We start from the raw sequence: 15,533 nt of genomic DNA on the forward strand, positions 1-15,533 counted from the left end.
GCTGACAGGAATATATGACTGGATGCCCCTAATAGGCTACGACAATCACTTCTCTTAAATTCCCTTCTCTCTCCCTGATTCATTTCTGGCCTCTAGTGGTAGCCACTAGTGTTGTTATTATTGTTTTTATCAGTGTTAGAAAAGGAAATATCAGTGGTCATCATTGTAAGTGAGTCATAATACTACTCATATTAAATAGTTGTATTTTTCTGTTCTCACACTATTTATGAACATCCCTTATCAATAATGAGAAATCAGTTAAACGATAATAGGATATGATAAAATGTCACTGAATTGAGAGTCAGAAATCTCAGGCTGTTGTTCCGAATTCACACCCACTAGAGGAAAGTCATTTAAAATTTTGGTCCCCTCATTTTACATCTTTGAAATAATATTGTTTCCACTTTTTACAGAAATCCTCCAAAGAAAATAACTGTTGCAATTATAAAAATAAAACCATAACATACTTGAATCCTAAAGAATGGCTGATTCTTGGACATAAAGATGAAAGACTCCACTGCGTATTTTCCTGACTAGCTCATCATCTAACTGAGCATAGACTGAAAGAGGGCACCTGGAGTCAATGGGCAAAATCAATCAAACATTCAGATGAAATTTTACTAGATTAATTGTTATTGGAACAAAAATGACGAAATAAACTACTTTTATGGTATCATATAAAGTCTCAATATCATTAAAATGAAGTCCAGTTAATAGGTCTCTCAATAGCTTTTTAAAAACATAACAGCTGATGCCCATTTCTCTTTATCTGACTTTTCCCAGACTTGGTATCAATTTATTCTTTTTTAATTCCTTCACAGAATCTTAGAATTTTGGGGAAGAGTACCTTATAAACAGAACTACAAACCCTTTATTTGACATATGAGAAAGGCTAAGTTCCATGAGGATACCTGACCCCTGCCCAGTGTTACGCAGTTAACTATTGATAGAAGCAGGGATTAACCAGGTCTACAGACTTCACTATCTACCAGCACTGAAAACATTAATCTTAGAGCAAACCATTACCTCTTGTAGAACTCTTTTCATCTTTAATAATAATGTCTTGACGGCTGTGCAGTCCTGTAGCATCAGTCTGAATGGCAGAGAATCGATGCCTCCATTTTCTTCCACACCTGGCAGGGGCCAATCTGCAGATGGACTGCTGGGCGTTCCCCTGATATGGGGACACCTGGCTTCCTGATCAATCTCTTTTGTTAATTTCAGGGAAAGGTTCCTAACAAGAAAAAAATGAACAAAAATTACTAGGTAGTATATTCAGAGCAGTATTTTCCAAGCTGTTGATCAATGTCAGTAGTGAGCTAGAAAAAACTTCCTTGTGACTCTCATTACTTCTTCACATTAGTCTTTGGAAATTCTGAAACTTTCTGTCAAAATTATGAAGTTATTTGTCAATTTTATATATAGTGGTAATAAGGTTCAATGACAATCACTATTTTAGAATGTGATTTTTTTCCCCAACTGGAATTTAATTTATACATGATAACAATGGGTTTACACTTATTTAACTCTTTTAAAAATGTTGAAATTCAAAAGTAATCACTGAAAGAGAAATTTCATATAGAGATTTTCTGAAAATATGCTTAAAAATTAACTGGAAAGAAAAGATTAAGAAACCAAAACTTGGGATAAAAAATTTTGGTAATTATTATTTTAAATTACTAAATTAATCAATTGTGGATTCAACCATTTTGTGGATTAAGAAAGACTAGTATGCATAGGATTTTATGTGAAAATAGTGAAATAACTGCGAGATGCATAACTTCATATGTAATTAGCATGCTTATCAAATAATCATTAAATTTTTAGCATAGTAATGTGTGGAAAATATTTTATTGATTACTTGATATAAACAATTATTTTTAAATACTGCATTTTGAAAATAACACGCTTATATTGAAGGTATATATAAAGAAAAGATATTAAGATTAACAATTTTCCAAATATGCCTATGAGGCAGATATAAAAATAGTATGAAAAGAGCAGCCTATGAAAATAGTCATTTTTAATGAGTTTTTCTAAATTTGTTTCCATTCATTAAAACTAATGGGCCTAAAATAAATAAATAAATAAATAAAAATAAAGGGGCTTCCCTGGTGGCACAGTGGTTTAGAGTCCGCCTGCCGATGCAGGGGACACAGGTTCGTGCCCCGGTCCGGGAGGATCCCACATGCCGCGGAGCAGCTGGGCCTGTGAGCCATGGCCGCTGAGCCTGTGCGTCCGGACTCCACAACGGGAGAAGCCACAACAGTGAGAGGCCCGCGTACCGCAAAAAAAAAAAAAACTAATGGGCCTGTACAATAATGGCAATACTATAACATAGCTCAGGATATTTATGAAACTTACGCTCAATTTCAATAGCTTTTATGTATATTATTTACTGAAGTATATGACAAGGTCACTTGGCAACCTAAATTGAGAAAAAACAGAGTTGCCTTGGAGCCTGCCACCAAGGTCAGGCAAAGACGCAAATAAAAAAATACGTCCTTGGTTAATTTTATCCAAATCTGATTATTCACAAATAGTATAACAATTTATAAAGTATCAGATAATTAGCAAAGAAACATATTTTTGGATCACACAATTGTTGACTTGTCTTCATGGGTATATTCAAGATCACAATTGTTATTTGAAGTGATCATATTATTACTATCCCCACTTTACATTTACAATGAAATAATAAATAAATAGTCATAGCTAACATTTTTTGAGGATTGACTGTGGGCCAAGTACTGTGCTAACCACTTCATGTGTGTTAATTTATCCAAACCTTGAACAAAACCAAGAGGTAGCTATAATGAGTATCTTCATTTTACATATGAGAAAATAGGCTCAGATAAGTAATTTTTCTCAAATTAAAATAGCTATTAAGAAGTTGACCTGAGATGAACCAACCTAAGTACATAAGCAGGATAAGATTATTTTTTTCCTACCAGCCATTTAACATGCATATATATACAATAATAATTAATGTATCTCAGGTAGTCCTGTAAGGACTTCATATATGCTAAACCACTTAATACTCATACAACTCTTTGAGGTATTAAAATCCCCATTTCACAGTTGAGGGATTTGAATCTCAAAGAAGTTAAGGTACATGCTGATGGCAATACAGCAAACAAGCAACAGAGCAGAGAATTGAACGCAGGCAGTGCACTCGAGCTCTTAGTCACAAGATTCTGCATCTCATAAAGAAGCAAGCAAATGAACAAAAATTGAAAAAAATAAAACATACCTATAATTACACAAAGCATCATTTATATTTTCATTTTTAAAATATATTTTCATGTGGCTTAATATCATCAAAACAAACAACCCAGTCAAAAAATGGGCAGAAGACCTAAATAGACATTTCTCCAAAGAAGACATACAGATGGCCAAGAGGCACATGAAAAGATGTTCAACATCACTACTTATTAGAGAAATGCAAATCAAAACTACAATGAGATATCACCTCACACCGGTCAGAATGGCCATCATCAAAAAATCTACAAACAATAAATTCTGGAGAGGGTGTGGAGAGAAGGGAATCCTCTTGCACTGTTGGTGGGAATATAAATTGATACAGCCACTATAGAGAACAGTACGGAGGTTCCTTTAAAAAACTAAAAATAGAGCTACCATATGATCCTGCAATCCCACTCCTGGGCATATATCCATAAAAAAACATGCACCCCAATGTTCACTGCAGCACTGTTTACCATAGCCAAGACATGGAAGCAACCTAAATGTCCATCGACAGAGGAATGGATAAAGAAGATGTGGTACATATATACAATGGAATATTACCCAGCCATTTAGAAAGAATGAAATAATGCCATTTGCAGCAATATAGATGGACCTAGAGATTGTCATACTGAGTGAAGTCAGACAGAGAAAGACAAATATTGTATGATATCGCTTATATGCAAAATCTAAAAAGAAATGATACAATTGAACTTATTTACAAAACAGAAACAGATTCACAGACTTAGAGACCTGTGGTTACCACGGGGGAAGGGATAGTTAGGGAGTTTGGGACTGACATGTACACACTGCTATATTTAAAATAGACAACCAACAATAACCTACTGTACAGCACAGGGAACTCTGCTCAATATTATGTTGCAACCTAAATGGGAAAAGAATTTGAAAAAGAATAGATGCATGTATATGTATAACTGAATCACTTTGCTGTACACCTGAAACTATCACGACATTGTTAATCACCTATACTCCAATATAAAATAAAAAATTTTAAAAATAAATATATTTTATTAGATATGACTGATTCATTTTAATTATATACAACTTGTGAGCTATACGATCATTCTTAAAGGTTTTTATTTTATTGTTGAAGACCAATAAGAAAATAAAATATAAAAATTAAATTTCACAGCACAAGTAACAGTATTTTAGTTATAATAGAATTTTCAAAGATTTATCAGGTTTAAGTTGTGAACTTGCCTGGTGTCTGGCACATATTAAGCTGACTCAGTAAATAACTGTATAATTGAAGTTGAACAAATGAATACAGTAATGAGTGAATGAACAAAACAATTCTTTGTAATAATCTATGCATACAACTCTCATTTGTACACAGACATTTTTCTGGAAGGTGAATTTTTATGTAATGCAGGGCTGCCACCCACGGTTCCAAATTTCCCAGCACTCTTACAATAAAATAAACTAACAATTTTATAATTCCTTTTAATTAGATTGCTGTTTCTTTGAACCTATTTGTCCAATTATGTATCTAAACATCAGTAAAGACTGAAAAAGCTTTCACAAACCACACCAGTGTGAAGTTCTGCAACTAATTTCAGGAAATTACTGAGATTCTAAGGATTACAGTTTAGCATTTACACAACTAAGGATGCTGCTGTTTCAGATAGTTACGAATGGACCATATGCAGAAATGTACTTAGAAGATAAAATTAGCCATTTGTTTTACACTTCAAAACTTTGTATCTATCCTTAATTCCAACAAGAAAGAGAATGATGGCATTATGTCACAGTTATGGAAAACATCCACATTGTGTCCAGCAGAGCGACAGCGGCTGGTGTTGCAGAGATTAATAGGACTCTGTCACTGACCTCAAGAGGCTCACCATGAACATTAACTGCTTAATAATTGATACCAAAAAATAACAGCTAATATTCTTTCCCATATGGAAAACAAATCCATTTATTTCTACATGAAAAAGAGTGGGCTGCAACACCACAATAATCAAAACGATTCTTCATTAGGTTGAGTCAGTTAGTAAAATGGGCTGTTAATCAGGTCTGCTACTCAGCTGCACAGGCCGGCACAGGTATCCTAGTCTATATTTATGGTCATTGTATTTCTGATTGATTGGTGCCTGGGGAATTACAATTATTAAATATTTTGAATACTAATGTGTTTAACAACAGACGATGATTGGGCCAAAAATACCCATGTGTCTCTGGGCAAATACACCTAAAAAAATCCATCCCTGTAATTGATAAGAAAAGTCTCTAATATGAAGTCATAGTTTCCCCTGGCACAGACAACCCATAATAAGGCCGGGAGGGTAGAGCAAGGTTCAGGTGCTCTCCTGTTCCTGCATTAGCAGGGCTCATGAGATGATGCAATTCATGTACTTCAGGATATATAGCTCTCTGTCTGCCAACACTCTGAATTATTATTGTCCAGAAAACTGAAGAAATGTGCTTTATATCAAAACAGTCCGTTCACTTCACACACACACACAAAGGGTAAGATACTGAAGCCCGATACAGTGGTTCATTAATCACCATAACTACTGCAAACAAAAAACAAAGACAATGTAATCTCCACTGAGCACATCCATATACACTTCACCCTCTCTGTATCATCTCCATGAATCTTTGCTAGAATTGCTCAGTAATATTTTCACTTGCCTTGTTGATTATAAATACCAACCAAGTCTTTATAATTGAAAATTTAGTAACATTTAGAGAGTCAAATTGAGACTTATGGGCCTTTCTTAGTCTGTACGTTTTAGATAATAAAGCTTTTGTGTAAAATTAACAGCAAAATTCATAAATGTTACATTAAATATATTCTTGAAAGTTTCAACTTGAGAAACTGGAGAGTTTCAACTGGTATTTAAAACATTTGACTCAAACTACTATGGTGAATTGGCTCTGTACTTTTGTCACTGGGATCCTTTGTGTGAAAGAAATTTTCTACCAAGCTAGTTCAAAAGTTCTGCTGCAATTCTATTTTTAGTATGACAGATAAGTTTAACGGGAAAATATATATCTTGACATAAACTATACAGTGATTAAAGAATTTTTCCTTACCAGGAAGAGAAAATAAAAGTATTTTCCTTATTTTTTAATCATTTGGTTATAACTAGAACTATCATTTGGATACTGAGATATTTTCTTCCCACCCATATGTATTCTTCAATCATTTGAAAACTTCCCAACATAATGGCCCAAATTACTAACAAAATACAAGAAAATGTCAGTTGCAAAAGATTGATGCTCTTACCTGTCATAGGAGCGACTCCTTATTTAGTGTACTGACACCTTTCATGAGAGCAAATATCTGTGGTCGTTAGGGATCGCAATGATTTACACTTTAAAATGTGCCTATGATTTCTGAACTAGATTTCCAAGGAATGAAAAGTAAAAGTAATCTCCATTTGTACAGCATAATAAATAAGCATATGCATATAACTGCCTTCCAAAGCTCCATTAAGTAGATTTGAAGAAAATAATATTGTGTTTTTAAAAACCATACTTTGGGAAACTTATTGTTATTTAAACCTCATTTCAAAAAGGCCCAGATTATTTATGGTAAATTAAATCTTAGCTTTGAATAATTCTAAGACAGGCATGAAGGTATAAATCTATATTCATGAACTGGCATCCCAGAACGTAATAAAAAAATGTTTAGGGAACTAACTACAAAAAGGCTTGGTTGATGAATGAACTATGTATGTTTCTTATGTTTTCTTTCAAAATATATTGTTTAACTGAAAGTGTCATCTTAGGAAAATACTTGTATCTCAAATTGTATTATAATTGGATATTTAGCTGTATTTCTGGAAGGGATGAAACCAGCATCCATCCTTCCACAGGAGGACAGTGGTTATAAGAACGTGTTGATATTTTACATTTACATATGAATTTACATATGAGGAGGATTTCACTAGTAGCTTAAGTGATGGGTATAAGAAAGGCAAGATATGGGGAAAGGTAAGATAAAATCCAAATACCTTAACACAACCAACAAGGTTCTCCATAATCTAGCAACTGTCTGCCTCACCACACTTCATCGGCTAACAACTACCTCCTTGTTTTTTAAGTTCCAATCACACTGCTCTTCATTCAGGCCCTGAAACGTGCCAAGCTCCAACCTGCCTCAGGAACTTTACATATGTTCTTCTATCTGCATGAAAAAGTGCCACTTACCCACCTTCCAGATCTTGCCTTAAAATACATCACTTCTTCAAGGAAATCTCCTCTGCATCTCATATCAAAAGAACAATCAAATTTAGTGCTACAGAAAGCATTATAGATCTAGTGTAACATTCCTATTTAATATATAAGGAGCTCAAACCTAAATTAATTTTCTAAGTGTCACACAGCTAGAAGGTATAGAATTCCAGTCTCCTGACTTCTAGTCCAGTGCTCTTTTCTTCATACTGCATCATCTTTCTTTTTTTTTTTGCATCATCTTTTAATAGGGTTAAAATTTTAAATATACTTGTATTTATCTATGTTATTTTCACTGAAGCTACCGTAGTAAAATATTAGGTTACGATCTTAGGGAATAAGATTAAATAGTAAGGACTCCTATTCCCTACAACAGTTAGAATTTCCTTCTCCAAAATTTTCAAGAATGTAGATATTCTATGAATGTAAATCTACTCATACAAACTTTGAAAGTAGTTGTTTAATCATAAAAAGAAATGACTGAGTTGATTGCCTTTGTTTAGCAACTTTTCTCCATGCCATTAATGTCATCCATGTTTCTCCCTGCCATTCTCTACTTTTGTTTTCACATGTCATTTAAGATCCAGTTTAAAGATCATTTCTGTAAGAAAAAGAATTAGAATTGATAAATATAGAGATGAACGTAGTACAATAAAGTTCAGCAAAGAACGACTCAAATTATTGTTTAAAAACTCCCATGTTCACACATATAAAGATATACAACAAAATCTGTCTGTGCACATGTATACATTTTTCACTTTGCAATTACTCATTTAATTGTAGATATTGTAAGTTTTAATTATGCTATGATTGAATTAATAGTGTAATCATTTTTCTTTGCCAGAGCACTCAAGCTGTCAGAAAGTTGAGGGCACAGAATTATCAAAAATATTTTATATAGATAGAGATCAAATTTTAATTTATTGTCCCCTGATATTACAGAAGTGATTCTCAATTTAGAAAACCTCATAAACTGGCTGGTCTTCCTGTGTCTAACAGATAATCAATCAAATATTTTTTTAAAAACTTAAGTTCTTTCTCTCTAGTCTTCCAGGTAATTCATCATGTAAACCACATCAATTCTCTGATATGTTTGCAGACTCCTATCTTCAACATTTTCCTTATTTTACACTTCTCTATTCTGGGGGTCAGGAAAATTTTCCCACCCTCTCATCCACCACTCCATGGAAGTGATTTCATTTGGAAAATTTTGAACTATACAAGGAAAACAAATTAAAGTCAAACAAAATCTGATCTCTGAGAAATAATTATCTCACTATGATACCAAAGAGCTTTTTAAAATAGTTCAATTCCACTGTAGTAAACTGTTATTAAATTTACTTTCAAATGCATTTATAAACATGAAAATCATCTAAAAATGGGAAAGAGTTTTACTATATTATTTTATAGTTAATGTCTTGATTGGTGACGGAATTCTATAAATATATTTTAGACACTTGGCATCTTCTATAGTTATCTAAGATACATATTTTATAGTTACCTATTTGGTGTACTTTATATATTATAATTTATATAATTTACATATTATAATTAATTTAAGACTTTTTTAGTGAAAGAAATACACAATTTATTATTTTATATTTGCTTTGAAAAAATAATCTTTTTTTTTAAAGTCACAAATTCAAGCTCTAATATGACTTGCCTTACTATGAAACTTCTTTCTTTTTTTTAAACGAATTTTTTTCAGCTATAAGAGTTTCATATTTGTAGGGTAATAGAATCAGTAAAATGAGAATCATCATTTTTAGAGATGTAAATTATATTTTAGAAAATAATTTTTTCCCAATACTACTTATTGCCTGCCCTTTTCCCTTCAATATCAGGAGAATAAGTCACAAAAGTACCAAGGTCTTGCTTCACATCCATATCATGGAGGGAATTTGATTAATCTTTCAGAATCAAACTATCACTATAAAACCCATCCTATTTCATTATTGCATAATATATTTAGAAGTTAATGTCATCATTTTAAGAATTTGTATGTAAAAGTCTCCTCTTATGACCATTTAAGGAGAGCACACAATGGGTTTTTAGATATAATTTATAAGAAAATTTATAAAAAAATATGTAACTGATATTTGCTTACAATAATTTGTATTACATCAGAACATTCTTAAAAAACACAACAAAACTATAGAATGTCTTCAATTTGCCTCTAGGTATCTAAGTAACCTTTACAAAATGCAATTTTTTACAAATATTGCAGCTAGGGTCTATTACAATAAAAATTCTGATATAATACATACCACTGAAGATATGCTAAAAGTTAATACAACCTACAGTCAATTACATAGTTTTAAAAGACTTTTCTATGCCCTTCACCTTTTTAAAATATTCAAGATCTGGCAAACTAAGTGTAATAAGTATTAGCCATGAAAGTATAATATAGGAAGTAGTGTTTCCAAACAGAAAATCAATTCTTGTGCTGTAACTTGACATAAAGGCAATACCTAAAATTACTGGCATAATACGTAGCGGCAAGGAAACTGTAAAACTCCAATGCTTTTCAAAGCTAAAAGAATTGGAGATTTTGACTTTGAGTAAATCTTTAGAACCACAAAACTTTATCAGTTTGAGAAAGATTAGTAAAACCTCCATCACACTTATCAACCAAATTTCCCAGATTCCATTCTTGAGGTAACAAAAGGCACTGTGATGGTCTACATTCAATTTCAACTAGAAAAGTAAAATTTTCCGTATTACCCAAAATCAAGAATTTCTAAATATCTTGTCAAACTCACTCCTACATACACAAAAAGCACCTGGGCTTACTTTTAAATACATGAATTCCAGGGGTGTATCTCCAGCCCACTGTGCCACTTGCCTTAGTAAGACAAACAAAACACGTAGTGTAATAGCAGAATAGGTTAGACGTATCTTATCACACTCACTGGATATGATTTTCCCCAGGATATATGTGAGTTTTGAAATAATGTGGCTCATTTATACTTATCCTTTAAGCCTGGGTTAGTGCACCCTCTCTCCCAGGAAATCCTCTCCAACCCTTCCGGCTACCTCAGGCTGCACTAGCTGTCTCTTCCTTTTGGTCCAGTAACACCGAATAACGTGACACTCTCCTTCCTTGAGCCTTATATGTCCAAGTCGCTGTTGAATAAGTTAATATATGGCAATTTCACATACACGAAACACGTGTGCTAAGAATTCTACCTTATGAATCCTAAATAACGGGTTTACATATTGCAATTTCCCATGGATCACTTTCCAGATTTATCTTTGAAGCTTTACCTAGGCAAAACTATTTAAGGTAGTCAGTACGTTATGGGTAGATACAGAAAGAAGTAGAACTAAAACAAGTAGAATTAAAACAACAACAATGACAGAAATAACAATGATAAAATGATAGAAACTCATGTGGAGTATGAATATAGATATCAAGTACCATTGTCCCTCAGTATCTGCAGGAGATTGGTTCCAGGACAAAGGACGTATATCAAAATCCATGTATGCTCAAATTCCACAGTCGGCTCTCCAACTCCATGAGCTCCATATCCCAGGATTCAATCAACACTGGATCATGTATTATTTGGGGTCCTGGGTTGATTGAATCTGCATATATGAAACCCACGGATATGCAGGGCCAACTATATATTTACTGAAAAAAAAAATCCATGTATAACAGACTAGCACGGTTCAGACCCGTGTTGTTCAAGGGTCAACTGTAGTTGCACGAGAAGAAAGTGTAACTGAATTTTCATAGCTTCTGGGTTTAAATTTAGGTCCTCCTAAGAAGGAAGATTCTTGTTCTTGGGGAGAACTATTTTATGTAATATAAAGTTCTAGTGGAGGTACAATTGTTTGAATGAGAAAACCTCATTTTTAATAATATAGAAGACAATGTGTAGTATCCCACTTATTTTGAAGATTATTCCTACTAAATGAAAAGTACATAATTAGGTTCTAGCCAATAAGCTGTCCCAAAGTCCTAATTCTAGAAATTAAGTGGCTTTTGGAATCATGAGTACTGAAGAGTTACAACTTTGTGCCTAAAGTAAGATTAAGAAAAATTAGAAAGTACCTGAAGATTAACTGGATATCAATAAGTAAGTATTGTTTTCTCCAATTACCAGTTGTAATTATATCCTAAATTATATCACCTTTTAAGATACTGAACAGTCAATTATGATATTATATACAGTTTGGATTAGTGGAATACAAGGTCACAGTCCAGCCTCTTGATGGTCAGTGTAATTTGCAGCTGCAGTGCACAGTAACTAGAACACAGCTGTCCTGAAAACGCAGTCCTATTAGAGATTGCCCGCATGTGACATAAAACACAGGTATAGATTTGGGGGCTAAAAAGTATAATTGCTTTTTATTTTTAGCAAAATATTAATGATCAAATATGTTTTAAAAAACTTATATTCAGCATAATAATAGCTGAATAATCCTAGTAAAGAATCCAGCTAACTTTACAACTGTATTCCTTACACATTCATTCATTTGTCCATTCTTTCAATAATTATCTATTGAGCACCCGTAATACCTATTCATGTCCTAAGAAATAAGATTTGTGAAATCTTATAGTAAATAGTTTTCTTGGAAGATGTTTAGATGGCTTATTAAAAAACTGCCTCAAAACAGGTGCTGAATTTAATTCAAATTTCTATGTTAAACATTATAATAATAAACATTATGATAGTAAAAGCACACTATCAACATGTAGAACCATCAAATGGTGCTGATTCTAAACATGTAGTTTTTTTGTAAACAATAGCAAACTTAACCATGAATGGACAAGAAAGAAAAAGGTGTCAATCTTCTTTTCTCTCTGAAATGGAGAACCACTGTACTTGGTACAAATAGCAGGCCAGATTATTTGTGTAAATGAAAAGCATATAGCACCATTTATACATAATTATACATCATAGAACTGTCAAGGTATAAATATCTGTTGCAAGGAACAAACAAAAAATCCTTGAGGCCAGTAAGAGAATCTGAGGCTAGATCTTGAAAGGACTGACATAAAGACAGAGTGTCATAGCTGAACTGATTTAAATGCTTCAGTTTAAAGTAGCTGAATTACCTTTCCATTATTCATCAGTATAGCACGAACATAGACAAACAGTAATATAAACATGATATGTGGCTATAAATCAGAAGGTTAGATAAGTCAGAAGCTGCAAAATGTTTTAGGTTTCTGTTGATGAATCTTTTCCTAACTCCTGTCTGGAAGACACACTTAGATTGTTGGACTCTGTCTCCAATATATTCCTCTTTGAATGTTATCTCAGTTTCTTTCTTCCTATGCTGAAGTGTACTCGACATTTAAAACCAGATAACGGTGGGTGCTGGTGGCATAGGATGGTTTCTCTTTCACACAAGCAGCAGAAACACAGATTGGTATCAATGTTCAATTGTCTTTGAAACAGAGACGAGGATGAAAAAGAAAATACCCAGCCCTTTTTTTTTTTCACAACCAAAGAAGAGCTGATAAAAGAAAACCTCCATTTTGCTCTTTCCTCTCCAGAGACAACTACCCATTTAAGGAAGTATAACAGGAAAAAAAATTCCTCAGAAAGAAATGAAGTTCCATTCCTAAAACAAGTCTTCCCAAAATGACTGTATTAAGTTGCTTTATACCTACTTTTTTTTTTCTTCTTTTTTTTTGGCCACGCCGTGGGGCATGCAGGATCTTAGTTCCCAGACCAGGGATGGAACCCGTGCCCCCTACTTTGGGAGCGCAGAGTCATAAACACTGGACTGCCAGGGAAGCCCCTATACCTACTTTGCAATGCCTGAAAAAAAAAATGTTTTCTTTAATGAGCAGTCTTAATTGTGTTCTAAATTGTCACTTTTTAAGATATTTTAATAGTCAATTATGGTATTACTAATCTACAGAGGAGGAATCTAAGATGCAGAGACTGAACAGGATGCAAATAGCAAAACTGGGCTTTAAATTCAACAATTTTGGCTCCAGAGTCTGTGTCCTAATCCGTTTGCTCCCTCCAGAGACAGCTGCTTGGCAAAAAGTCAATGGGCTCACTAAGCCAGACTCTAAAGGTCATAAATACGTATTGATTGGAAAATATAAGCTAATATTACTGCAGAGTACTTTCTATGATCTTTCTATCTCTTTTTCATCTAAAACATTTTTTATCTTATTCTTCAATAGTTTCATAGAAGAGTAGGATATTATACTATAATAATTTATATTGGGAAATTTACCTGAAAACAATTTTGTTTTTTAAAAAAGTTTCCTAGAATCACTGCAGTGAACAATTTGGAGATATTTAAAGTCGAGTGCCTGTGATCCGAAGGAGGCATTACTGGAGCACTGTTATAAAATAAACTATTAATATTCGTAGAGGCAACTTCTTAGAAGTTGGTCATAGTAGTGTTAGAATGGACTCTTTTTTCTTTTTATGTGAACGTATGTTGTTTTTTTTCTTGCACAATAAACAAATTCTTCCCCTTTCTTTGCTAAAAAACGCCTTCATTTTCCTTTGAGAAAGTCCCTCCTCTCCCCCATAATTGCATGCAATCTTGATGGGATTGCTAAGCAAGGTCCCCTTGTCTCTTCTTTTGTGTGGTCACATAATTTGGCCTACAAACAAACTCTGGTGGTTTCCAGAAATATGAATCTTGAGCAACACAGCACAGGGACAGAAAACCACAGTATCCAACTTATTCTAATGGTGGAGCCTTGAAGAGATTACCCATTCATTCCTGAAACCCAGGGCCAAATGCACAGGCTTGCACCTTCTACAGTCACACAGGATCTGGTTCTTAGAAGGTCCTACATTTGGTTTAATGTTCTGCTATTACTAACTGGAAAGTCTCAATTTTTAAACAAGGAGCCTTGTACTTTTTATTTTTCACTGGGCCTTGCAAATTGTGTAACTGATCCCGCTCTCTTAGTTCCCTGATATTACCATGTGTCTGCTCTTCTTGAGGCCTGTTTGGTGTTTGGCTTTCCCTTTGTTTCTGTAAGCTGGTGCATATCCTTAAAATAATTTTTTTTTTTTTTTTAATGAAGTGAGCAAAATTCGGTTTCTGGGGTTTGTATCAAAGCACCTTATGTTTTACATTTGACAGGCCCAAGACTAAAGTGCAAAATGTAACATAGTTTTTTTCCAATGCTCTCACACCCTTTGGTGTATTCCTGTCATGTCCATTTCTATGATCTTCTCCAGGTTTGTTTTAGAGTATTATTGCTCCCTGGATATTCAGAATTCATTATTGGGACGTTGTATTTCATTGTGCACTTTCTAAGCCAGAGGTCATCACTTTTTGTAACTTCCCTGTCAAAACACACTGATGCTGTGCCCTGGCCCTCACCGCCCTGACCCCTTTTACGTAATTAATTCAGCTAGCCTGCTGGAAGTTGATACAGGACTGGTACATTTTTATTTTAATAGATTACTTCTTATCCAGAAGGAATCACTTCTGACACAAAAATTTAGGGCATGTTTTCTGCTCAAAACAGATGTTTTGTGGCTTTTGGTTTCTCAAATCATACTAAATAGGGAGCCATATATTCTGTCTACCAACTTCTCCTGCATTTAGAATGAAAAAGTTATTCTAAGACTCGTGTTTTCTGACCAAATAAAGTGGCTGGAGGTCAGCACTAGAAAATTATATGACCTTTGTTTTAATGTGGAATTACCCTGCTTTAAAATGGCGTTGCATGCATTCTAAATCTTGTACGTTTTAGGTTATAATGCCTTAAGTTTCTTTTACTGGTAACTCCAATAAATTGACTTTACTTCAGCTTCTCACTTTGTTCATCAAAAAGGTAAAAATAGTGGCTTCCCTGGTGGCGCAGTGGTTGAGAGTCCGCCTGCCGATGCAGGGGACACGGGTTCGTGCCCTGGTCTGGGAAGATCCCACATGCCGCGGAGCGGCTGGGCCCGTGAGCCATGGCCGCTGAGCCTGCGCGTCCGGAGCCTGTGCTCCGCAACGGGAGGGGCCACAACAGTGAGAGGCCCGCGTACCGCAAAAAAAAAAAAAAAAAAAAAAAAAAAGAGGTAAAAATAGACGGCTACTTTCTGTGATTACCTAGCCCTACTAAATTATCAATGGGAAATTTAGGATATGCTTTC

At 34.1% G+C, this 15,533-nt stretch overlaps 1 protein-coding gene across 9 annotated transcripts in view; it reads right to left on the reverse strand.

The window, feature by feature from the left end:
* CCSER1 (coiled-coil serine rich protein 1) overlaps positions 1 to 15,533 on the reverse strand; it is a 1,251,132-nt gene that overhangs the window by 802,471 nt on the left and 433,128 nt on the right. For all 9 annotated transcript variants that reach the window (XM_067736957.1, XM_067736956.1, XM_067736955.1 and 6 more), the window contains exon 6: positions 1,027 to 1,234. In XM_067736957.1, coding sequence (XP_067593058.1) covers positions 1,027 to 1,234 — 208 coding nt within the window. The remainder of the gene's footprint in view (positions 1 to 1,026; positions 1,235 to 15,533) is intronic.

The sequence above is a fragment of the Pseudorca crassidens genome, chromosome 4 (assembly GCF_039906515.1).
Source record: "Pseudorca crassidens isolate mPseCra1 chromosome 4, mPseCra1.hap1, whole genome shotgun sequence".
Classification (NCBI taxonomy): domain Eukaryota; kingdom Metazoa; phylum Chordata; class Mammalia; order Artiodactyla; family Delphinidae; genus Pseudorca; species Pseudorca crassidens.